Genomic DNA, 24,453 nt, shown 5'->3' with positions numbered 1-24,453 from the left:
GAGAAATTCGTCACATGACCACAGCTCCCTGCAAGGGAGTCTGGGAAAGGCAGGTCTAGCCAGTGCCCAGAAAGCAGAAAACGGTTTGTGGAGGACAGTCGATGTTCTCTGCCACTGCCTGAGAACCTTTACAAAGAGGACTTTAATTATAATCAGATCTGTGCTTCCCGGGTGCCAAGTGCCAGTCCAAGAGCTTTATATATATTGACTCATAGAAGTTGTGTATCTAGGAACTTACAAAAATAGAACCTTAATTATAATTACAGCTGCCATTTCCCCAGCACTTCCAGAGTGCTGCATTTTATTTGCATGAGATCATCAGGTCCTTAGAATAACTCTGTGAGGAAGGGATTGTGATCCATTAATTCATTTAAGCAGTATCTTCTGGGTCCCTGCTGTATGCCGAGCATTGGGAATTTAGCAGTGAGTAACATAAAATCCTTGTTCTCCTGGAGCTTACATGGGGCCGAGGTGGGGGGTGGGGGAGTGCAGTGGGCAGGGCCACTGGTAGAGACAGATAGTAATCAAGCTGGAGGGAATGCTGGGTGGTGGTAGATGCCGTGGAGAAGAATAAAGCAGAGAAGGGAGAACACTTCTGGAAGGCGGTTGCCATTTTAAATAGTATAGCCCTCCCTGAGGAGGTGACAGAGACCAGAGAGAGCGAGGGGGCTGTGCACTTGGGTGGGAGGAGGCAGGAGCCTGCCACCTGTCAGGGCAGAGCTGGAAGGATGTGGGCAGAGGGGAGCAGAGGGCCAGCTCCTTACAGCTCTGTTGAAACCTTGGCTCTCGCTCTGAGAAGGGACGTGCTAATTCATAGAAGTTTGGCACCAAAGCTCCTTTGAAAATAGAAGCCTAATTATAATGATAGCTGCCATTTATTGAGCATTTACTGTGTGCCAAGCCCCGTTCTAAGGCGCTTTACGTGTGTTAACTCATAGAAGCTTGGCAACTAAGAACCTTCAAGAATAGAACCTGAATGACCATAATGGCCATCATTAAATCAGCACTCACGGTGGACCAGGCCCTGTAAGCGCTTTGTATGGACAATCGCATCGGATCCTTATGAGGTAGGGGCTGTTATTTATTCATTCATTCAACAATGACGTATTGAATACCTTCCAGACGCAGGCACTATTCTGGGAGCTGAGAGTAGAGCAGTAAACATGATGAACAAGAATCCCTGCCTTTGTGGAGGTTCTATTATAGAGAAGACAGAGACTTAGATATTTAAGTAAAATATATAAAAAGTATAGAACGTTAGAAGGTAGTAAGTGCTGTGAAGAGAAACAGAGTGGGTGGGGAGGCTTGTGTGTGTGTGTGCGGCAGTTCCAAAGAGGGTGGTCGTGGAGGCTTCAGGGAAAGGGGGACTTCAGGCAGAGATGGGGAGTAGGGAAGAGTGGGGCCCCTGCACTGTCCACAGGAGCAGTGAGTGCAAAGGCTCTGAAGTGGGGCCCTACTTGGGATGTTGGCGGAAGAACACTTAGGGCATGAGACCCGTTGCTGAGGAAGGCAGGGGAAGACTAGGGGAAGGACAAGGTCAGGGAGAGGCAGAGGGCCGGGCCCTGCCGGCTGTTCTACCAGTTTGGGCTCTGCGTCCCATGTCTGAGTCCTCGTCGTAGCCCTTAGAGGCACAGGGGCTATTATCGTGACCATTTCACAGCTGCTCCAGCTAGGGCACAGGGAACTTGACTTAGCTGCTACAGGTCGGTCACACGGCTAATAAGCAGAACGCAGCTGTGATTCCAGATGACTGGATGCGGTGCGTACCTTCTTAACCATGAAGCCACATACCAGAAATGGCAGCCTGGCTCTCCACAGCCACCGTCTGACTGGCCAGGAGCGTGTTTGGTCTCCATAGAGTTACTGGGGTCTTCTAATCATGTGGGTTACCAACATTTAAAACTGGGCAGATTTCACCTCAAAAGGGAGGTTTTTTGGCTTCCCTTGAAAATCGTGAGATCTCGATCGCTGAGCCCACAATCCCAAGGAGCAGTAGCTTTCTGGAGCTGAGGAAGGCTTACCTCCTGCTAATGGGCGTTCCCTCCCACGTGCCCATTCCTCAGCATGTGGCATCTGGACCCCTCACACCTTGCCTGCTTCACTGCTTATGGTACCCTGCTTGGCCACAAAGAGCGTTTGCATCCTGATGCCTGTTACAGGATCTCATACCAAAGCATCTGTCAAAGCCCACACTTTTCATCCTAGAAGCTCAGAATCTGGGAACCTGACATTTATCCACTCTTTGAATTGAGACTTTCATAACCATCACAGCTTAACATCAATGAATCTCAGAATCGTCAACGCAGAAATTCACAGCTCGTTAAAACACCACGGATGGATTTTAGTTCCTGGAGCAGCATGCTTAAGCCCTCTTCTGCCCTGAGACAGGGCTTTGTTTGTTTGTTTGTTTGTTTTTTTAAACCAGACTTTATTTTTTTAATGCAGTTTTAGGTTCATAGCAAAATTGAGGGAAAGATAGAGACATTTCCTGTGTACGTCCTCGCCCCCACACACGCATACCTTCCCCTGGCATCCACATTCCCCACCACCGTGGTCCGTTTGTTACAACTGATGAGCCTATATTGACACAGCATAATCACTCAATGTGCATAGTTTACACTGGGAGTCACTCTTGGTGTTTGTTGCACCTTCTGTGGGTTTGGACAAAGCGTAATGACCTGAGTTCATCATTATAATATCATAGACTGTTTTCACTGTCCTAAAATTCCTCTTGTGTTCATCCCCCGACACAATCCTTGGAAACCAATGATTTTTTTTTTTTTTTTTTTTTTTTTTTTACTTTCTCCATAGTATTGCCTTTTGCAGATTGTCATATAGTTGGAATCATAAGACAGGGCTTTCTAAGCATAGATGTAGAGAATTATCTGTTCATCAGGAAAAATTCCTAAGGATATGAGAGGACTAGGAATCAAGAGACCTAGTCTGCTGCCAGGGTCGGCGGGGGGGGGGGGGTGGTCATTCAGTTCCCCAGGGCCTGGTTGAGCTATGGAAACCAAGCTAGGAATTCCAAAGAGAGGATTGAACACAGGGGATTGGGTGTGCAGCTGGTTGAAGGCTGAAAGCACAAATGTGGACAGTTGAGGCCCCCAAGATATTCGTGTCTGCACAAAGCTCCCACCTCTAGGACCGGGCACAGAAAGAGAAGGGACATTACCAGAACCCAACAGGAGTCTGGAGGGACAGGCCATGTGCGGCTGTACCTACACCACAAGAGAGGCACGGTACCTTGTGCTGAGGGTGTAGAAATGCACTGGAGCCTGAGCCGCTGCTGTTAGAGGGGTTCCAGCAGCCCAAAGTGAGGGGAGTCCCTTCCCCCTCTTTCTGTCTACCTTCTGCCCAGACCTCTCTTGGGCAGAACTTGAGGAAGCCAGCTCTGGAGGGAATCTGGGAAATACAGTTGCAGAAAGCCCAGCATTACAGAGCATCATCGGGAGGGCTGCAGGCCGAGAGACTCTAGTGGGCACAGTCGAACATTTTTCTTGAGCCTCTGCAGTGAACATTGTCCTAGGTACTGGGGAAGTGAGGAAGACACACCGCCTGCCCTCAGGAGTTTGGATTCCAGAGTATGGACACAGATAATGACACGCACAAGCGGGATAGTCCCAGGTGTTGGAGGGTGCTAGGAAGAAATAAAGCCAGGGTGAGGTTCAATGGTGCTACTTTGGCCAGGCAGGTCAAGGAGGACCTGTCTGAGGAGGTGGCATGTGTAGAGTCCTGAATGATGTAGAAACAGCCTTGTAAAGTTCTGGGTTAGAGCAATCCAGGCAGAGGGAACAGCAGGTGCAAAGGCCCTAAGGCAGAAGCCAGCCTGGCATGTGTTGCTGGAGCGTAGTAGAGCAGAGAGGGAGTTGAGACTGCTTAGCGGGTGGGGGCCCCATCATTGTTGGATTTTCTGGGCCTGGGTAAGGTGTCTCTGGATGTTATTTATGGAATCTCTTTGGAGGATTTTAAATGAGGAGTGATATGAATTGACTTACACAGGGGGTGGTCTGTAGTCCACTGGAGGGGGCAGCAGTGGTGGCAGGTGCAGGGGGAGCAGTTAGGAGAGCGGCTACGGGAAGGGCCGGTCAGACTCGGGAATCTAGTAGTATACAGTTGACCAATCTGATGGTAGTGGTGTAGGCGGGGGCCGTAGGAGTCACACTGGCCTGTTTTAAGGTTTTGAGACTCCTATTTGTCATCATCCAAGTGATTGTCTCATGGTTGGGGGGGCGTCTGGGGTTTGAGCTGAAGATAAAGATTTGGAAGTCACCAGTGATGCTATTTAAAGTCCTGGGAATCTATGACATCTGGAGAGTGGAGAGAACAGGAAGAACACAGGCAGGGCGGCTGTCTGTCTCAGGGGAGCATGTGTGATTAGAGCCTTAGGTTTGGACATCTGGTTTGGAAACTTCTGGGCTGTCACCAGGTGCAGAGGAAATATTTGGCTTTGGTGAAGCCGACATTTTTGGGAAAAGTGATGGCCAACTGACTCCAACCCAGTTTCCCCACAAGTCACCCCAGCAAAGAGATCCAGGCTAGCTAGCCCTGCACGAATCTTGTACAAACAAATACACACACACACACACACACACACACACACACACACACACACACAGAGCCCCCTACTAGAGGTAGTATTTCCCAGGGTGGGAATCCCAGTTTCCAGGCTCAGAGTAGATTGTATGTCTTATCACTTAGACAAGAGGTCAGCAAGCTTCTATTATAAAGGGCCAGATGGCCCTTTACTATTTTAGGCTTTGTGGGCCATACGGCCTCTGTTGCAACGACTCAGATCTGCTGTTCTATGCTGCAAACAGCCTGTAAGTTACGCTGCCTGTGACGGAGACCAAAAATAATGGTGACTTAAACAAGATAGAGGTTTATTTCTCTCTTACATGGTAGTATGGAAGTGGATCTTCTAGGGGCGCCTGGGTGGCACAGTCGGTTAGGCGTCCGACTTCAGCCAGGTCACGATCTCGCGGTCCGTGAGTTCGAGCCCCGCGTCGGGCTCTGGGCTGATGGCTCAGAGCCTGGAGCCTGTTTCCGATTCTGTGTCTCCCTCTCTCTCTGCCCCTCCCCCGTTCATGCTCTGTCTCTCTCTGTCCCAAAAGTAAATAAACGTTGGAAGTGGATCTTCTAGTGCTAGGATGAGGACTCCGTTCTGTGGAGTCAACAAGTGACGCAGGCTTCTGCTGTCTTGTTGCTCTACCATGGTCCTAGGTGGTTGGGTGCCGTGTCCACACTCCAGGCGGAAAGGTACAGGAAAGGCGTGTCCCTCTCTGAAGCTTGAGCACTCTACCCAGGAAAGAACCTGGGTCACAGGGCCACACCCAGCTGCAAGGGACTTTGGGAAATTGTGTTTGTAGCTACCACGTACGTAGCTAAAAATTGGGGGACAGCTATCAGTCTCTACCGTGTCCCCGCTGTGGGTTTTAAAAACATCCATCAGTTCGAATAGGATCTATAATTATTGCATGCAGGGCACCGGCCATTGACTCTAAGGGCAGGGCAGGTCACCCAAAGTCCTGACCACATTCAGCAGTGCCCTGGAGGGACACTCCACAGGGTTAGGCCTTTCAAGAGCTGAAAATAGGATCTTAATGGGAACTCTCCCAATGTTGGCCAAATACAACAGGAAACAGAAGGTATCTCTGTTTGATTCCAAACCAGATTCCCTGCAGGGCCAGGCCAACTCTGACCTGAGCTCTCCCCTCCCTGTGCCCTTATATTTTCTGGGAATATCTGCTCAAAGGCCAGAGTTCCTTGTTTAGATATTTCAATACAGACCTTTTCTGTTTTTAGATACTATTTGTTATTTTATTCATGTCATCTCACCTACACCCAGAAAAAAATACTCTAAGACCAGAATGGTACATAAAATTACTTAAGTGGGCAATAAATTATCGGGGTGTGTGTGTGTGTGTGTGTGTGTGCACCCGAATCCACCCAATACCATGGCCCCTCTGTGAGTGGGAAAGACTGATGGGGGGTGGAGTGGGAGGAGATAAGAACTTGATTGTAACCCCTACATGACTCAGAATACAGCTCCCAACTTGGCTGCCCCATCCCCAAAGGCCCACGTTGCTGCACATCTGGGATCCTTCCAGTGACATTACAGTCCCACAACACCTCGCCTTCCCCTCCCCTATTCAGGCACAAATCTGGGGGAACTTGTTCCTATGGCCCATGGCATCCATCTGGGAAGAATTAAAGGTGATTACACAATCTGTAGCTAGTTGTGATTTCAAACTATTTAATTGGGAATGAGGGAGATACAACAATTTTCCCTTTTGCTTGCTTTTTTTTTTTAAACAAAAGATTTCACTATTGTCTAATTTCACTGTATCCCTGAAGGCCTTTGTGTCCTCCAAAGACTGAAGCTCTAGATGAGAATCTTCTGGGTCCTATTTATCAGAAGTCCTTTGCCTGTCCCGGGAGGGAAGCAAATCCTTCCAAGGCCCCCATCCTATACCAGAGGTGGGTTCCAGCAGCCACAGAACCCCCGCTGCCCTAGGGAGGGCTTAACCTTCACTCAGAGCTCCCCCCGGGCATGCCGGATGTAGTGTTGATGCAGCCCAGCCTCCTGGGCAAAGTCCTGACCACACTCAGTGCAGGCGAAGGGGCCAGGAGGGGTGCGGGTCTCATGCGCCTGGCGGTGCCGCCTCAGAGAAGCAGCCTGCCCAAAGGTCTTGCCACAGTCAGGACAGGGGAAGGTAGGCGGGGCAGCGGCGGGTGCAACTGGCACGGAGGGCCTGGTGGCTGGACCGTGGCCACGCTGATGGGCGATCAGGGCCTTGGAGGAGGGGAAGGAGCGGGCACAGGTGAAGCAGATGAAGAGAGCCCCCTGCAGCTTCTGGGCCACGAAGTCCGCTGGGTGCTCCCGCTTCATGTGACGCTCCTGGAACTTGGAATCGGCGAAGGTGATGAGGCAGCGGGTGCACTGCGGGGCCCCCAGGTGGCCTGAGGGACGTGGGGAGAGGTCGGGGGAAGCCAGCAAGAGTCACCAGGACCTCTCCCAAGCCCCAGAGTCATGCCAACAATTCACATTCAGTGCTTACCACGTGCCAGGCTCTATGCCAGGGCTGGACAGTGGTCCAGACAAACTATTACTGGGCCTGTTTTATGGATGAGCAGACTGAGGCTCAAAAAGGTGAGGCAACCTGCCTACAGTCATGAGGCTAGGTATGAAATGAACCCATGGAGTCAGAACTGGAACCCCGGGGGTCTGCCCTTCCAACAGAGCCATGAGCACAGCCCCTGGAGCGAAACTGCCTGGAATCGAATCCCGGATCTACCTCTTCCTAGACAAATACAATAGTTTCCTCATCTGGAAAATGGGGTAATGACCCTATCAGAATCTACCTCACTGGGTGGTCGGGAGGAGTAAATGAATTACTTTATATAAAGTGCTTAGAACAGTGCTACACAGTGGTTTGCAGTTACTGGTGCTGAGAAAGGGAAGAGCAGCCGGGGCCTTCATACCTCCCTCCCAGAGAAGATTTAAGATTGCCAACCTGTCTTTTGCCTCTGCTTACTGGCAACATCCAACCCACAGCAAAACCCTTCCTTGAAGCTTTCCCCAAATCACCTACCACAAAGCCCCAATCCTAGGGTAAGTCCTAACTCTTACTGAGAAGCCTTCACAGTGCCCCAGGGTGCGTGTGCTTCCTTAGCTGCTATTAGCAATAAACCAACTTGTTCAACTGTAGGCGTGTTCCTGGTGGTCTTTGGCTGGAGGGCCTTGACAGGGTGGCGGCTCATTGTTACAGATAATCTCTTTGCCTCAATTCTCTCACCCGAAAGTAATACTTAACCAAGTTCAAAGGGTCTGTCCGGAGGACTTGAGATAATGACGGTTTAACTCATAGAACACGCCTGGCATGTAATAAGCATTCAGCAGAAACTGTTGCCACCATTCTGTCGAACTGGTTAACATCAAACCTTCCCTTTCTCTGCCGCTAATCCCCATAACAACAGCCGAGTCACCGGAGTAGCCGCAGCCTCTTGTGACAGACTGGGAAACCCAGGCCCAAGTCACACTGAAAGTCTGGGGGCCAGTTGGGACCGGAACCTTGGGCTTCCTCTCAGTCTCTGCCCTTTCCCAGTCACATCTCCCACCCCAAGCCCCTCTGGATGCTACTCTGTCCCTCTGAACTGTGGCCCCTTGAAGCTAACATGGACAGATCAGAGTGGGTACATCTGAGCAGAATAAGAGTAAGGGTGGAGTGTGGCGGTTCCCGGCAGGGCAGCTCAGAAACCATTTGTTACAGCCCCTCCCCAGCAGGCAAGTCCTTGTAACGCCTTGGACATTGAGATACTACGCAAATCCTTTTAGGAGCCTCAGCCCCTGCACCCCACCCTCCTCTGGCCAGCAGCACTCACACACGTCGCCTCCTGGACTGCGGGGACTCCTCTCCTTGGACGAATCCTGCTGCTCCATGGTCTCTTCAGGATGCGGGTCCTCCATAGTGGCTGGGATCCCTCTGGTCAAGAGTAGCACGCATGACAACAGTAAATCAAGTGAAGTAGCTCATCTGTCTACAGCGTTAAAGGGCCGCTAATCCTATGACCTTTGACGGGCTCTCTTGCCCCCGTAAGACACCATCTTCTTGAACTGTAACCTAATGGAGCTCTGCCCTAGAGAAGTTTCAACCCTCCCAAAAGATTCGACTCCCTAGGTTTGTGACACCCCTTAGAGCCTTCTCACCTGTGTGCGACCTATGACCTACATCAAAACTAATTCCCTGAACTCAGGGCACGGAACCCTGGATCTTTGACACCAGCCTCGCCCCCGTCTCCCACGTGTCTTGAGGCGGGTAGTGGCATCCAGGCTTTAGCTCGCCTCTTCCCCGGAGGCATCTTTCTCTGACATCCTGTAACTCTCCTTCCACCCTGAGCCCCCGCCGCCCACGCGCGCCTTCAACCGCGGCGTCCCGCTGCCCCCGAGCACTGCCCTCGGGTCCCTCCTCCCGAGGCGGGTAGCCCAGGCCTCTGCTTTTCTCCAGGCAGCAGAGGGCTGCCTTTCGTTGCGCCGGTCCGTCGCTCGTCACAGCGCCGCCACCCGGAGGGAAGCGGGGTAGGGCCCACCGAGGCTCAAGGTCCCAGTGGCTTCCATGCCCTTTCGCCTGAGGAGCCTCTCCAAGCCGAGATGCCGGATGCCATCCGGCAGTGATGCAGTCGCGCCAACCGGGTCCTCAGAGTAACGGGAGGGGTCCTTCTCTGCACTGGAGTGCGTTATGATGACGTGACATGACACCCTTGCCGTACAGACCTCAGCTTCTGGCGCACGTGTGGCTAGGTGCTCATGGAGCGCAGGCGCTCTGGTTCCCTCATTGTTCCTAGCCCCGCGGGCTGCAGGAGCTGAGGAGCAGGCGTACGTCTGTTGCTTTGCGCAGGCGCCGCGAAGGGCCGTATCCCCGAGGTCGCGCTTCCAAGACACACCCCCTCCTTAAAGGACTGACGTCAGGTAAGAGCCCCTGGAACGTGTCTGGACGTTCCCAAATCCGGGCGCTCTCACCTCTTCGGCCTCCGTCCGCCGGACCCTAGGGGCGGGGCTTCTCAGCGGCTGATCAGCCGCCGCCAGCTGTGCTCTCGGGAGTGCCGGCTTTTTGCCCGGTTAGTGATTTGGAAGGGAGGAGCGGGGTATAAAAACATCTTTGTGTCTGAGGGAGGAGGGGCTGGAGGCCGGATCTTTGAAACAGAAAGATAAAATGTATCCAGAAAAAGGGCGGACAAGACGCCCGGATCCCTGGGGAATAGATAGGGCCTGGGCGCCGGATTTCTCCCTGGGAGTGACACCCAAGAATGGAAGGGGACAGGGTGAAGGACTGAAGTCTGACACCAGAGTGGGATGACTGGGAAAGGAAAAAGCTGGGTACTCCCTGACCCGTGTCCGCCCCACCCTTTTGCTTTCCAGTTATGCCACCGCCGCGGGGCGACGTGACCGCCTTGTTCCTGGGGCCTCCGGGCTCTGGAAAGTCCGCTCTGATTGCAGCGCTGTGCGACAGAAATGTGGAGACGATAGAGATCCCCGAGGGACGGCCGTACTCAGGGATCCCCAGCCTGCGAGCGGCGGGCCCCGGCCTCTTCCTGGGCGAGCTGAGCTGCCCACCCGCAGCGCCGGGGCCCTGGGCGGCGGAGGCCAATGTGCTGGTACTGGTCCTGCCCGACCCCGAGGGGAATGGGGAGCCCTTGGCCCCAGCGCTGGGAGAGGCGGCGCGGGCCGCCCTGGCCCGTGGGACCCCGCTGTTGGCTGTGCGGAACCTCCGTCCTGGGGATTCACAAAATGAAGACCAGGCCCGGGATCAGACAGCGGCCCTGCTGAACAGCGCGGGGCTGGGGACCGCGGCTCTCTTCGTGCTGCCGGCGGACTGCGGCAGCCGAGATGACTGTAAGGAATTGGAGCGCCTGCGGGTGGCGCTGCAGAGCCAGGCGGAGGTGTTGCAGAGGTAAGCGAGGAGTTTCCCGGTGGGTTGGAGACCGGGTCCTTTTAGGCCCAGAAGACGTTCTTTGAGATCCGCGAGATCCCACCCCCAGCGAGTTTGGGGCAGGCCTTGATCGGATAGCTGCGGGAGGGCCAGTTCTCTCGTCCAGGTCCCGCCCCTCATTGCAGATTTTGCGGTCACCGAGGCTCTACCCCAAGCCAGTGCTGAGTGCTGGACCCTTTCCTGTCTTCTAGGCCCCGCCCCATCCAAGGGTCAGCTAGAGGTTCAGACCTGTTCTCCAGGTTCAGCCTCCTGTGAGCGTTCTGAGGTCACAAGCCCTGCCCCAGTGAGAATTTTCGGAGAGGAACTAACACCCAAATAGCAACGCCCCCCCCCACCCCCGCCCCGGGCAAAAGTTTGAAGGAGGGCTCATTCAGCACACAAGCTTGCGATCCCCGCGAAAATTTTACCCAAGGGTTCACTCTTTCCAGCATTCCTCATCCTCCACACCATCAGCTTGGTCGTCAAGCTATACCAGTCCACACCTTCAGTGAGCCTTGTTATTTCTGGGTTAGCTCTCCCACTTCCTTTCAATAACCCCATCTTGTTTCTGTGCCCACTTGCTGCCTACCTCCTGATTTTTTCCCCCCAACCCCTGGCCACCACCTATTTCATAGTCAAACTGAGGCTCGATGCTTTTTTTTTTTTTTTTTTTTTACCTTAGCCACATCTCCTTGATGAGCATTAGTAGGTGAGGCTTTCCCCGTCATTGGCTCTTATTCCCCTCCTTACACCTAGTGTCAGCAAAGAGTGCCCTGGTGACCTTGCTCCTGTCGACAAGTGCTCCGCTTTCCTTTAGTCCACAATACAGTTGCAAGTCTGTCTTGGCCCGAGCTCGACCTTCTGTAACTTTTGCTTGGCCTTTCTTAATCCTGCAGATCCCTTGGAAAAGGCCCCCTTGCCCCGCCCCCAGCCTCAAGACTGAATCCAGGGGATGCTTTAGCAGGTTCCCCTTTTTAGCCTCTTTTGGAAACCTGATCTCAACCAACCCGCCCCATCCCTGCTTTAAGCCCTGGTTTCTTTGTGCTGTACCATCAGTCTGGCCCCTCCCTTTCCTGCTCCCTCTTCTTTCAGAGATTATTTGGGGAAAACTCCACCCCTCGTCATCGTAGCCTACTCCAGTCCCCAGAACTCAGCTCTCTTGCGTTTAGATCCTCTTCTGCCCTTTATCCTCTGTCTTCCTGTCCCCTCAGGCTCCTGCCACCGGCTCAGGATGGCTTCGAGGTCCTGGGTGCAGCAGAGCTGGAGGCTGTGCGGGAGGCCTTTGAGACCGGTGGCCTGGAGGCGGCACTGTCGTGGGTTCGCGCTGGCCTGGAGCGGCTGGGCAGCGCGCGGCTGGACCTGGCCGTGGCCGGCACGGCTAATGTGAGCCTTGTGCTGAACACGCTCCTCGGGTTGGATCCCGGCGATCCAGATGCGGAGCCTGTTTTCATGCCCGCGGGGCCCACACCCTACCCGGCCCCGGAGCGTCCCAATGTGGTGCTCTGGAGTGTGCCTCTGGGCTCCGCGGGCATTGCTGCCGCCCCCCATCCCACCCACTACGACGCCCTCATCCTCGTCACCCCGGGAGCGCCCACTGAGAAGGACTGGGCTCAGGTTCGGCCCTTGGTGCTGCCAGATGCACCGCTGGTCTGCGTGCGAACAGACGGCGAGGGCGAGGATCCAGAGTATCCCGAGGAAGAGGGAAAGGCAGAGAAGCCCGGCAGCGAGAGCTTAGAGAACGCTGGCGGAGGGGAGTTGAAGAATGCACGCGGTGAGGGAAGGGAGAAACGTGGCGCTGGATTGCAGAAGGGTAGCGGGGAAGGTTCAGAGAAAGCAGGCAGCGGGGAAGGTTCAGAGAAAGCAGGCAGCGAGAGTTTGCCACGTGTTGGCGGCGGCGCGAAGAAATCGGGCAGTGGGGACTCAGAGCGTGCGGCCGCACTGAGCCCCGAGGATGAGACGTGGGAGGTGCTGGAGGAGGCACCGCCACCTGTGTTCCCCCTGCGGCCCGGCGGACTCCCCGGGCTCTGCGAGTGGCTGCGGCGCGCGCTGCCGCCCGCCCAGGCGGGGGCGCTGCTGCTGGCGCTGCCGCCCGCGTCTCCCCACGGGGCCCGGATGAAGGCCGCGGCGCTGCGGGCCGGGGCGTGGCGTCCGGCCCTGCTGGCTAGCCTGGCGGCGGCGGCGGCACCCATACCGGGGCTAGGCTGGGCGTGCGACGTGGCGCTTCTGCGGGGTCAGCTGGCGGAGTGGCGGCGGGCGCTGGGGCTCGAACCCGCGGCGCTGGCTCGACGCGAGCGCGCGCTAGGCCTGGCCCCTGGGGAGCTGGCGGAGCGGACGCGCTTCCCGGGCCCGGTGACGCGCGCCGAAGTGGAGGCGAGGCTGGGCGCGTGGGCCGGCGAGGGCACCGCCGGGGGCGCGGCGCTGGGCGCGCTCTCCTTCCTGTGGCCCGCGGGCGGGGCAGCGGCCACCGGCGGCCTGGGTTACCGCGCGGCGCACGGCGTCCTGCTGCAGGCCCTCAACGAGATGCAGGCCGATGCCGAGGCGGTGCTGGCACCCCATGTGCCCGCGCAGTGAGGGGTGGGATGAGGGCCGGGGCTTCCGGGCTCCCAGCGTCCCAGCTGCTTGGCCCCGCCAGGAGCTGAGGACTCCCAAGTCCCGGTTAGAGGGAGGGGGGTTAGGGGTACAGGCTCTGGCCTGGGATGTCTCGGCCACTGGGGTAAGGGAGCTGGGGGCCACCGCTCAGAGTCCCGGATGCTTGAAGGGGATGGGGGCTCTGACTACTGATAGGGATGTGTGGCTTGTAGTCACCCGAATTCCTGGGTCCTGAAGGGGAATAGAGTCTGGGGGACAGAGCCCTTGGTTTCCCTGGAGACCACAGGGCATGACACCAGACTGTGGCCTGAAGGAAACTGAGGGGTCGGCCTCCTAGAAGGGGTTATATCGTGGTCTTCAAGGGAAAGGAAACCGGGTCTGTTGGTCATCTAGCCCCCAGGGGAGAGAAGAGGTGAAAGCCTGGTCTCTACCCCAATAGAGATTCCAGTATGGAGGACGGGGTCCGGGTACCCCCGGGAGCTGGAATCTTTGGATCCTCTAGGCTTCCTGGAGGAAATGGGTCTGCATCCAGCCTCCCAGCTCCTCAAGAGGCAGTGGTGTGGAATCTTCATTGGGGGTCTCACACTCCTGGCTCCCAAGAGGGCGGTAGACCTTGGTTTCTAATTCCTTGGTGGTGGGAGGTCTCCATCTACAGAGGGGAACAGGGCCGGGGCGGGGGAGGGGGGGGGGTTGTGCGAAAGAGCTGGAGAACAGCTCTTGGGGGATAGATATCTAATATTTGTTGTTCTAGGGGCCTGGCGACCCAGATTCCTTTCCCAGCTGTTGTGGGGAGGATGGTCCCACAAAAATGAAGAGGGGGAGGCAGGAGGTCCGGGCATGGTGGGGCCTGCGGGTAGCCAGAGACCGGGAATGAGGCCTCCTGGGTGTGGAAGGGCAGAGACCTCAGAGGTCTCTCCCACAAATCCCTTAGGGATTTGGATCCCAGCAATTGCCTTTCTCTGTGTGAGTTTGACTGGGAAAGGGATATGACTGCCCCCATTTTATAGGTGTGGAGTGATTCAGGGGGTCTTTGGGGAGTCTCTAACTTTGTCCCTCTCTCCTCTAGCGGTTTCTATCTCTTTTTGATCTTGATTTCTTCTGTCACTAAACCTAACTCTTTCTGGCCTTGGTATTTTGTACTCCTGCCTTTTTGGGCTAAAGCAGCCATAGTGCTGCACTAACCCAGACACTTCTGTGTTGGCTACCTCAGGTGTCCCCACGAGGTTCTGCCTTCTGGAGTACACAGAGTGCCGCAGAGAGCAAGAGGCCCACAGAACAGCTAGGTCGTGTTCCAGACCGCGGGAGTGCGCCGTGAGTGAAGCAAAGGCAGAAACCACAGTGCCTGGCTATGTTCTAGACTGCCAACCATGGGTAGAAAAGATGCCACAGGTCACAATTCTTCAGTGTCAAAAAACAGAAGGGGGGGACCTGAGAGTCCTTTCAATAGAATCTCTTTTATGAGAATGGGGGAGAACAGAGCCCAGGGAGAGCAGACTCTAGGCCCAACAGCACACAGGAAGGTCCTATGTGGTCTGGCCCCTGCCTATTCGAACTCCCTGCCCCTCCCCCATCTCCCAACCAGCGTGATCTTCCTTGCAGTGCCTGGGTGGGCCACATTGGGTCCTACCCCAGGACCCTTGCATTTGTGGTTCTTTCTGCCTAGAATGCTCTGCCCCCAGATCTTCCCATGACTGGTTTCTTTTTGTCTGGCGAGTCTCAGCTCAGATGTCCCCTCAGAGAGGCCTTCCCTGACCACTGTAACTGAAGTAGCCCACACTCCCCCATTACTCATCTCGGCCAGTTGATATTTCCCTTGTAGCAATTATTACTGTAACAAAATTACCTTATTTATTTATTTATTTATTTATTTACCTATTTAATGGCTATTACCCTCTTGCCTGTCCTGTTCTCTTCTGTAACCCCAGCACCTAGAAGAGTGCTTGACACACAGCAGGTGCTTGTAAATATTTATTTTAATTCATTAATCCATGGCAGACCTGGGTGTAGATTGTCAGCCTCTTGCCACAGGACAGGGACAATGCACCGGGTGGGGAGAAAGAGAAGGAAGCATCTGATGGGAGAGAAAGCTCCTGTCTGAGATCAGGGGACCTGGAATGCAGGCCCGGCTTTGCCACTGTCGCTCTGGGTGACTTGGACCGGTGCTTTGTTTTCCCATCTGTGAAATGAAAGGGCCTGACGAGAACCATAAATACTTCCAAGATCTTATCTCCTTTGACAGCGGGAGACAAGGGTGACCACTCCGAGGGGTAGACACTTGGGAGATGGTATCCCCATGTCCAGCTTGAACCCCTCCCAGTGACACAGTTTATCCCATCAACGTTGAGATGGCCGTGGGGCGCCTGGCTGGCTCAGTCAGTTGAGCGTCCGACTCTTGATTTCGGCTCAGGTCATGATCTCATGGTTCGTGAGTTCAGCCCCCACATCAGGCTCTGCACTGATAGCGGGAGACCGTGTGGGATTCTCTCTCTCTGCCCCTCTCCTGCTCACGCTGTCTGTCTCAAAAAGAAACATTAAAAAAAAAAAAAGTTGAGATGGCCTGGCCGAGATGAGATACTGAATGGCTTCCGGTCTGTAATCTCCAATACCACACTGTCTCTCAGTCTCATGTGCCAGCCGTGGGGACGCAGGAGAGGAAAGCAGTGCTGTCCAATAGAAACAGTGTGAGCCACATCAATCATTTGAAATTGTCTGGCAGCCACATTAGAAAGGTAAAAGGAGGGATGCCTGAGTGGCTTAGTCAGTTAAGTATCTGACTTCAGCTCAGGTCATGATCTCACAGTTTGTGAGTTCAAGCCCCACATGGGGCTCTGTGCTGACAGCTCAGAGCCTGGAGCCTGCTTCGGATTCTGGGTCTCTCTCTCTCTCTCTCAAAAATAAATGTTAAAAAATTAAAAAAAAAAAAAAAAAAAGGAAAGGTAAAAGGAGACAGGGTCAAACTACTGAGAATATGTTTTACTTAACCCAGTATATCCAAAATATGATTTCAACATGTAGTCCATATAGAAAAGAAAGACACATTTTACATCCTTTTATGCTGCCTTTGAAATCTGGTATTTTACACTTCCAGCACCATCTCGTTCAGAAACTTTCAACAGAAATAGTTCTGTTTAGCTTTCCTAAAATGTGTTGTTGGAGAAATGGATCCACATCCCCAAGTTGTCCCACTGATATTGAACGGTCTTCCAGCAACGGAGACATGTATCAATTTTTAATGAAAAGTAAATGAAATCTAAAACTCCCTTTCTCAGTGCCACGAACCCCGTTTCCAGTGTTCAGTAGCCACATGACCTGGAACACTTGCATTATCCCAGGAAATCCTATTAGCATAGCTCCAGGGTCAGACAGCCCTGCTGACATTGGGGTGACCTTGGGCAAGTCCCTGAGCAAGTGGCATCTACCTCATGGGGTAACTAAGAATAGTGTGTGTACAGATGTGCAGCCCTCTGGAGAAGCCTGGCCCACTGGGAGCTCAAATGTGACCCTGGTCCATGCCTCCAGCCCCAGGCTGAGCGGACTCTAGTCTAGGCGCCTGTCTCACACCCAGAATGTCTTTGCTCACAGAGTGCCCTCTTTCTGCCACTCTCACCTGTCTGACACCTCTGCCCTGTGCCTCGCTACTCCAAACTCCCTCTGCCCCCATGCCAATGGGGATCGTGCCAGAGATCCTATCTGAGGAAGCAAGACCCAATTCCGTTTGCCTTTGTCTCTGTCGGGGAGTGCTGATTGTGTCTGTATCATCGTGTATCGCCACGGGTTGGGCGTCGTGACTAATCTGGAGGGTGGTTGTCTTTTAAATTATGACTTTGGGTGGGAGGCGTAAGGTGGCCAGTGAGGCATGTGTCCCGGGTAGCATCCAAGCAGAAAAGACCAAGACTCCCTTGAGAACTGATTGCTGGATCCCCGTGGGGCGTGTCTACATCCTACTTCTGGCTGGAAGACCCTCGAAGGCAAGAATTCAAGGAAATGTATGCTGAGTCTTGGCGTTGCCACTGCCAGCAGCAGAATAGGCACAAAACAAAAAACTTGAAGAGACAATCTCATCACCTTAGCTGAGTTTCAGATATTTCTGGGTTATGATGAAGACACTTGTATCCATTGGGGTGGGGAACCGTGGAGGGCTAATCAAGGGTGTGGTTGGCCTGTGGTGCTTTCTTGCAGGAGTGAATAAAGACGAGTAGAAATCCCACTGTGTTGTCTCTCCTTTGAGGGTTTGAAGGGGTAGGAAGATGCTTGGGATTTCGCCTGGGTCTGAGGAAGGGGCTGGAGATAGTGCTGGGTCTGACGGAGAAAGGGACCAAGGGTGGGGACTCCTGGGCCCTGGGAGAGGAGGGATGGTGAAGGTCTGTATGGGAAAGAACCCCTTGAGCTGGAACCCAAAGACCTCCTGTGCCTGAGTTTTGCCACCCTGGGAGTGGGGGAGAGGAGCATGGAGGTGGGAAAACGACATTTAGACCTTAGGAGCTTGTGACGGTAAAGCATCCTAGCTCTGGAAGCAGTTTGGCCCATTAATGCCTCCAATTTGTTCAGCTTCTTTGTAGCTGTGTCCTTGCAGAGTCCATTCTCTTGACTCGAAACCTGGCCGTGTGATTTGCCTGACCACAGGAACAACAGCAAACGCGATAAAGTAGAGGCGTAGAAAGGGCTCACATACAGGGGTTCCTCTCTCACCGCCCTTAGAATCCCTTCCGCCACTGGGACACCAAGTCCAGGCTAACCTGCTGGGTGAGTAGAGGCCAGGTGACCCAGTCAGCCTTGACACCCCCACTGCCAGCCAGCCAACCCTCTGAAACCGAGCTGCCAAGCCGACAGGAGCCGCACCCAGCAGAAGAACCACCCAGCTGATCCCAGACCAAATTGCGGAATCATGAGCTAAATAAAAGACGATTGATTGTTCAAAGCAACAAAGTTTTGGAGTGGTTCAATGTATAAAGATACAGCCAAAGATCACCGATGCGGGCCTTTTCCCTCTGTGCTGTGGTCCTTTCTACCCCTCAACACGACCCGATGATCAGATCTTAAGCTCTGCCACTTTGTAGTTGCGTGTAACATCCCGCGTCTGAGCCTCAGATTTTTCTGAAAACAGGGCCGAGAGTAACAGTCCCTATATCACAGGGAGTCTTTATGAAGAGAAAATGAGAAACACCTGCTAGGGGGCCGTGACAGCTTTGTGCCTTTTACAAAATATGTCCACACTGGGGAGCGACTTCCTAGCCCCCCGTGGGGCTTGGGGGCCATGTGATTAGCTCCATCCCATGAGTTGTGTCAAGCCATTTCTGGGTCACGGCATTTAATCACCCGTGTGAGACTTTTCCGGTGCACAGAAATCAGCAACGCTCGAGCTGGAGGCTGCTCTATGATTACCATGAGCAGAACACCCCGTGGACAGTGCTAGACATGGGAGCTCGGAGGGAAGCGAGTATTTGTGAGTGGGACTTGTTCGACAAATCCTACTCTTCTCCCTCCCACCGGAAGGGTAGTACACCTCCTTGCCTGGTTGATGTTGGCTTTGACCACAGGATTGCCTTCAATCAGTGGAATGTTAGCACACCTGACTTCAGCAGGGGCTTTTAATGCACTTGGTTACTGTGCTCCTGTGCCTGCTGTTAGAGCATTAGCCAGGGAGCCACTGATCCCAGAATTTGAATCCTCCCCAACTGGAGCCAAACCAGCTAATACAAGGCCAGAAGCAGAGCTACCCCAGCCACCCACAAACCCTCAGCAAAAAGCATGCTTGTTGTTTATGGCTCGGTTTGGGGATGGTTTGTTACGCAGCGTTACTCCAGCATTAGTCGACTAATACAACTTGGTTGCTTTAAACCACTGAAATTAGGGACTTGCGTGTTACTGCAGCATACTGATTGATGACAATGCTTAGCACCTTCCAGATAATGGGCACTCATTAAGAAGCAGCTGTTCCGATGATTATTATTTACAGATGTATTGTTTCCAGAACCGACATTGTCATAAAGGTGCCAGGCACTGCACTAAGTGCCTTTTTTGCTTTTCTTTCATTTGATGCAACAACCCAATGAGGTTATTACTATTAATACCCACATTTTGCAGATGTGAAAACAGGCAAAAAGAGGGAGAGGGTTAATCAGGAGAGGTGATCATGGACTCTGGGGTCTGACCCTCCCTAGAGGTTTGCCCCAAAACAAATGGCCACACAACCCGTGCCTCAGTTTGTTCATCTGTAAATGGGGATAGTAATATCAAGTTCACACAGTCGTTGGGGTTATGAAATGAGGTACAGCACGGAGAACACTGCACAGGGGCCCAGCGGGGAGGAATCCTGTAATAAATGGTGGGATCTTCTCTCCCTTCCTTGCAAAGAGAGGGTTCGCAAGGGTTAAGACCCTTGCTTTCTGCACCCTCGCTTCCTGAGATGCAACACATCACAAGAACTCGGGCTTGCTTTGTTAACCTGTTTAATTTATAGGCACATGGGCAGGTGTAGACTGAGGACAAAGGGAGACTTCAAGCCACATGATCCTCAGCGCTTTACTCCGCCCTGCTAGGGGCCTGGCGGGCTGGAAGGCAGTCTGCTCGGCGGAGGAAGTACAGATAAGAGGCTGAAGGCACCTGCGCCCCCGCCTTGGCGAAGCAGGCACTCTCCGTAGCACAGCCCCGAGTGGCAAATTTGGGGGTGATGAGACCTGGGAAGGGGGTTTCAGAATGGAGTCGGCCCCTAACTCCTCCTTCCTCATGACCCCGTCCTCCCTCCCCCACCCCTGTCCTCACCCAGTAACCTGGAGCCACCATCTCCCCTAGAGCCTGGAAGCATGGGCCTCCAGTTCTGGGGCCCCTGCCCCCTCTAGAGATCCGGGTTCCCCTCACCGGCCTGCACGTTGCCAGCGAAGTAGACGCAGTGGGTTTCCTGGCCAACGCAGCGGGCTGCCTGGGTCCCGGGGCATGTCTCCTGAAAGGGCGCGATGCAGGCCGGGCACTGGAGGCCGTTCTCCGTACGATTGTTCTGGGGAGCTGGGGATGAGTGGCGCGTGAGAAGCAGGGGGACGATTCAACCCTTCCCTCACCTCACAACACCCCTGGGGAACACGGGTTGCCAATGGATGACGGACACTGCATTTGGCCGTAAGGAAATCGGGTCGCAGCAAGCAAGTTGTCCCGATGCGGGGCAGAGCACACACCGCGGGCTCTTGGGGCGAGCTGGAAGCGACTCCCGATGCGGGGCTGGCACTTACGGGGCACCGAGCCCTGGTTGCAGCCGTCGCTCTGGCAGCAACGCGTGTTGGACACCATGTAGTCCTTGGGGCCCATCGTGGTGGACACGAATCCCGAGTAGCAGTCGCTGTACTTCATGCAGGCCTTGTAGGTGTTCACCGCGTGGCGGCCCTCTGAAGGACGCGGGACAGGAAGAGAGGGCTCCGGCAGCGCCCCCTGACCCCACTCTGGCGTGGACCCCGGCCTCGGGGTCTCTCCCAACCCCCGCCACTGCCTAGAGTGGTCTCTTCCGGCGCCCCAAAGCCATGCCCCTTTAGCTACCCGGATCCGGTCTGGAGTCGTTTATTAGGTGACGCCCCCCCCCGCCCCCCGCCGCCCCATTATCCTAGCCCCCAGCCTGGATGGTCTCTTTCAGCTCCCCACTGCCAAGCCTGACTTGGGCCCTTCCGCCCAGCCCCGCGGCTCTGCCATCCTCCAAGGGTCCCTGCCCCAAAGCGTCTTTGGCTACCCCCATGCTTGTGTGAAACTGTCTCTTCCAGTCCTCTTCACCTTCGCCCTCCCTCCCACCTTCCAAATCCCTTCCAACAAACCCGGGGAGGCCGCCCCAACCCCTACCCTGCAACACCCATATCCTCTAAAGTGGTCTCTTGCCTCCCTCCCAGGCTACCCCCAGCCTTGCCTGCAGTGGTCTCTTCCAGTCTTCCTGGCCTTCCCCCTCCCCACCGTGTGGTGGCCTCTTCCATTCCAATCCAAGGATTTTCCTCTTCACCCCCGAAGGGCTTTTCCCACCTTCCTCTCCCTCCAACCTCAGGGTCTGATCTCCCTCATGTATGCCTGGGGTGGTCTCTTCAAGCCCTTCGGGTCCTTTGGCCCACCCGCCAACGCCACCACTCTCTGTCTCACCCTCCGTACACACACACCCCCACCGGTCCGGGTGGCTTCTTCCTACCCTCCTGGCGGCCTTCATCTCCTGCCCCAGCCCCATCCTCTCTCCTCAGCTTTGAATCAACACTCCATCGCTCCCCTTCTCCCCAACCTTCCTCAGGTCTGGGACGGTCGCTTCCATTAAAGTCATGCCTTCTCCCATGTCACCCATCTGCCTCTGGCTCTCTACCTCTACCTTTCTTCCTGATGATTTGCTCCATACTTCAGGGTTACCGTTCCTCTCCTACCTGGCACGGTCCCTTTTATGTCTCTTCCTCTACCTTGGTGTCATATCACCTCCTCCTGTCAGGAATGGTCCCTTTCCCGGGTGCCTGGGTGGCTCAGTCGGTTAAGCTTCCCACTTCGGCTCAGGTCATGATCTCACGGTTGGTGAGTTCGAGCCCCTGTCGGGCTCTGTGCTCACAGCTCAGAGCCTGGAGCCTGCTTCGGATTCTGTGTCTCCCTCTCTCTCTGTCCCTCCCCCGCTCGTGCTCTGTCTCTTTCTCTCTCAAAGGTAGATAGACATTAAAAAAAAGAAGAAGAAGGAAAGAAAGAAAGAAAGAAAGAAAGAAAGAAAGAAAGAAAGAAAGAAAGAAAGAAAGAAAAGGAATGGTCCCTTCCAGCCCGCACCACCCCAACCATCCCCTGGTATTTGGGATGGTTCCTCCCTCTCACCCAAAGCGGTCAACCTGATCACATTCTTCCAGACCCACCCCAGCCTCTTCTCTTCGATTCCTCCTCCCCTTCCATTCTACCTCCTGCCTATTAGATACTTGCCCCTCACCAGTTCTGTTCCCCTGTGTCCTTTCCTTTCCTCACCACCTCCTGCCTAAGAAAGTATATCTGCCCCCCACCCACCATCTAATATTTTGGAGAGTCCCATTTTCAGAAATCCCTGACAACAATGGTTCCCATCATCCCATTGACTTCGCTTTTTTCCACCCACCACCTCAAGACAGTCTTTCCCTCTTCCCTGACCTCCCACCACCAGAACCGTGACCGTGACAGTCCCTCCCTGATGTGGCGCTATCTTCTACCCTTGAGGCACAACCCCTTCCCCAGGGTGGGACGCCAGGCTGTCATACTTGTGCAGGACTCCCCCACGACGACCACGCATGCGTCCTTGCCGGCCTCGCAAGTCTTCATTTTTCCGCTGCACGTGGGCCCGGAGCCCCTGCACACTTCACAGCTCAGTGGGCACCCTGCGGTGTAGAGAGCCAGGCTGTAGTCATGAGGGGTGTGGTCAGCGGAGCACGGGTTTGACTTCAGAGTCCAGAGGGAGATGGAGGCACAGGGGACCGGGTTTGGAGTCCTGAGGGAGGAGGGACAGGTGTCTCTTTAATTGCTCATGGGTGGGGCACTGACCGCTGTCCAGGGAAATGTCCACTGCTCTGGCTGGGACGCGGTGGTGATGCCAGCAAAGCTGCTTCCACGGGCGGGAAGCGACTCCACCAGGGAGCCTGTTTACCTAATTAGAAGGCTGGGGACTTGGGATGCTAGGGACTCCTGAGAAAGCTCGGGGACAGGGAGGGATCCTGGCGAAGGTTTCCATGGGCTTTGGGAAGCTTCAGGTCCAGCTGTTTCTTGGATGCAAGACCAGATGTAGGTCTTGGAGGTGGCAGGAGCTCAGGCAGGGGAACCCGAGGCTGGGGTCTTCATCCCAGATCACGAAGGGAGAGTCAGGACCAGGAGGGCTGAGGGCATGGACTCCTTGGTCCTAAAAGAAGACAAAACTCGGGGCCCAGACACCTACCTGGGTCCTGGGAAAGGTGGGGCTTGTTAGAACTCCTGAATCTAAGGGAGGAGGGGCTGGAGGTCTGAATTCTGTAGAGTCCAGGGACAAAGGAAATCTGTCCTCCATGCCTTCTTCCCATGGTTTTTTGTTTTTTGTTTTTTTTTTTAGATTTCCATTCCTAATCATGCTCTCATCCAATTTCCTAGATTCATATGTCTTATTTTGAGACCCTGCCTGGGGGGGGGGAGGGGATAGAGGATTCGGAGCCCCCTCAAGCTCCCCCAGGGAGCCAACCACATGAGCTTCTCCTTTGGGGCCCCAGGCTTTCTCTTCCTTTAGCCTCTGCCTTCACCATGAATCTGCATTCCCAGGACACCTCCACTTCCCTCCTCAAGGACTGTGGTGAGTGCTCTCTCTCATGGTCCTCATGGTCCACACCCCTTCTCACTTACCCAGACCTAGGAGGGTGCAGAGCAGAGTGAAGGCCAGCAAGAAGGTCCCCGGTTTCATGGAAGCCCTCATGATGAGTGAACCTGCAGTCCTGGGTCCCCAGCCCTTATAGGGAACTGAGGAGGGGCGGGTCTGTATCCACCTTCACCCTGGGGTGAGAAATAGCTGAGGTAAGATCTCAGGGCGGGCCTTTGTGGCTCTGGGTTGGGGATATGGAACCAGAATTCAAAAGGGACATGGGCATTTCATGCGCAGCCCCCTGCTCCACAGGGACCCCAGGAGTCTGGGCTTCTAGCCCCCTCTTCCATCAGGACCCAGAAGGTCACTTTCCTGTTTTCTCACATTCTCATGGCCCTTCTCCCCACCCCCCCCACCCCCCGCCTTTTTTTTTTTTTTTTTTTTTTTTTCTGGCCTGAAGCCCAAGGTCAGAGTTGGGTCACTTGATTTCCTGTAGGTGTAGAGTGGCTGCTAGGAGGACTGAGATCCCCTCTCTTCTCTCTCTTTCCAAGGAGTTACCCAGCGTGGGTGAGGCCCTACCTGGGAGCGCCCAGCATGTCCCGGCTCGTTCTGCGGGGGCCTGGGCGCCCTGTTTCTCTTCCTTCTTCGTGTGCTTGGCTCATATTCCCTGTCTTGTGTTTGGGCTGTCCCCAGCTCTGATCCTGCCTGGGGCTGCACCCCTAGGTCTCACAGGGACCAAACAGAGGGATGCCTGTCAACGGTCAGGGGCGGGTGTGGTAGGAGACAGATGCCCACAGGTCACATATTGGAAAACTGAGGCATGGGTGGAAGCACTCTAGGCTCCGTGTGTGGATCTGGTTTGAATGCGTGCTTTGTGTCTTATGTAGGTCCTTGACGCACTCTCTCTTGGCCTCGGGCATAACCCTGGAGAGATCGGAGATTTTGTTCGCGTGTGTGTGTGTGTGTGTGCGCGCATGGTGTGAGGGTAGCAGGGAAGAGCGTAACCGCAGGAACTGGTGGAGAGGATCCCGCTGAGGTAGGCTCCAGACTCCCTAAGAAAATCGACTCAGGTTTGCGCCCTCTCGATTTCTAAGGCTTCGGTTTGGGCGGTGACTGCATTGTCCA

General features: G+C 54.5%; 3 protein-coding genes across 7 annotated transcripts; 1 reads left to right on the top strand and 2 right to left on the bottom strand.

The window, feature by feature from the left end:
- The first annotated feature begins 519 nt into the window (after positions 1-519).
- On the top strand, positions 520-14,412 carry IRGQ (immunity related GTPase Q). 3 transcript variants are annotated; one of them, XM_027037712.2, is made up of 3 exons: positions 520-1,067; positions 9,920-10,451; positions 11,681-14,412. In XM_027037712.2, the coding sequence occupies exons 2-3, from the start codon at positions 9,922-9,924 to the stop codon at positions 13,038-13,040; spliced, it is 1,890 nt and encodes a 629-aa protein (XP_026893513.1). In that variant the 5' UTR covers positions 520-1,067; positions 9,920-9,921; the 3' UTR covers positions 13,041-14,412. The 3 variants fall into 3 exon arrangements, with proteins under 3 accessions (XP_026893513.1, XP_026893511.1, XP_026893510.1); XM_027037710.2 differs by lacking the exon at positions 520-1,067 and adding an exon at positions 9,334-9,469; XM_027037709.2 differs by lacking the exon at positions 520-1,067 and adding an exon at positions 9,481-9,618.
- Positions 6,240-9,416, bottom strand: ZNF576 (zinc finger protein 576). 3 transcript variants are annotated; one of them, XM_015070765.3, is made up of 3 exons: positions 9,275-9,416; positions 8,386-8,486; positions 6,240-6,963 (listed from the first exon to the last, which is right to left on the bottom strand). In XM_015070765.3, exons 2-3 carry the CDS (start codon positions 8,468-8,470, stop codon positions 6,536-6,538), a joined length of 513 nt encoding a protein of 170 aa, XP_014926251.1. In that variant the 5' UTR covers positions 8,471-8,486; positions 9,275-9,416; the 3' UTR covers positions 6,240-6,535. The 3 variants fall into 3 exon arrangements, with proteins under 3 accessions (XP_014926251.1, XP_014926252.1, XP_014926250.1); XM_015070766.3 differs by lacking the exon at positions 9,275-9,416 and adding an exon at positions 8,957-9,180; XM_015070764.3 differs by lacking the exon at positions 9,275-9,416 and adding an exon at positions 8,711-9,178.
- A 5,078-nt stretch (positions 14,413-19,490) lies between the features above and the next one.
- Positions 19,491-23,711, bottom strand: PINLYP (phospholipase A2 inhibitor and LY6/PLAUR domain containing). Its single transcript, XM_027037708.2, has 5 exons — positions 23,373-23,711; positions 22,271-22,387; positions 20,282-20,434; positions 19,917-20,060; positions 19,491-19,735 (listed from the first exon to the last, which is right to left on the bottom strand). Exons 1-5 carry the CDS (start codon positions 23,440-23,442, stop codon positions 19,581-19,583), a joined length of 639 nt encoding a protein of 212 aa, XP_026893509.2. The 5' UTR covers positions 23,443-23,711; the 3' UTR covers positions 19,491-19,580.
- Between the last annotated feature and the right edge of the window lie 742 nt (positions 23,712-24,453).

Source organism: Acinonyx jubatus, chromosome E2, assembly GCF_027475565.1.
Source record: "Acinonyx jubatus isolate Ajub_Pintada_27869175 chromosome E2, VMU_Ajub_asm_v1.0, whole genome shotgun sequence".
NCBI lineage: Eukaryota > Metazoa > Chordata > Mammalia > Carnivora > Felidae > Acinonyx > Acinonyx jubatus.
Note: the sequence above shows the minus strand (reverse complement) of the source record. Positions and strands in the feature narration are given on the sequence as shown.

Coding starts and splice junctions, on each gene's coding strand:
- ZNF576 (XM_015070765.3), bottom strand. CDS start 8,470: ATGGAGGACCCGCATCCTGAAGAGACCATGGAGCAGCAGGATTCGTCC. Junction 6,964..8,385: donor CAGTCCAGGAGGCGACGTGT/GTGAGTGCTGCT, acceptor CACGTCCCTCAG/GCCACCTGGGGGCCCCGCAG.
- PINLYP (XM_027037708.2), bottom strand. CDS start 23,442: ATGAGGGCTTCCATGAAACCGGGGACCTTCTTGCTGGCCTTCACTCTG. Junction 20,435..22,270: donor CGTGGGGGAGTCCTGCACAA/GTATGACAGCCT, acceptor CGCGTCCTTCAG/AGGGCCGCCACGCGGTGAAC. Junction 19,736..19,916: donor CGCTGGCAACGTGCAGGCCG/GTGAGGGGAACC, acceptor CCCCCTTCCCAG/GTCTCATCACCCCCAAATTT.
- IRGQ (XM_027037712.2), top strand. CDS start 9,922: ATGCCACCGCCGCGGGGCGACGTGACCGCCTTGTTCCTGGGGCCTCCG. Junction 10,452..11,680: donor CAGGCGGAGGTGTTGCAGAG/GTAAGCGAGGAG, acceptor CTGTCCCCTCAG/GCTCCTGCCACCGGCTCAGG.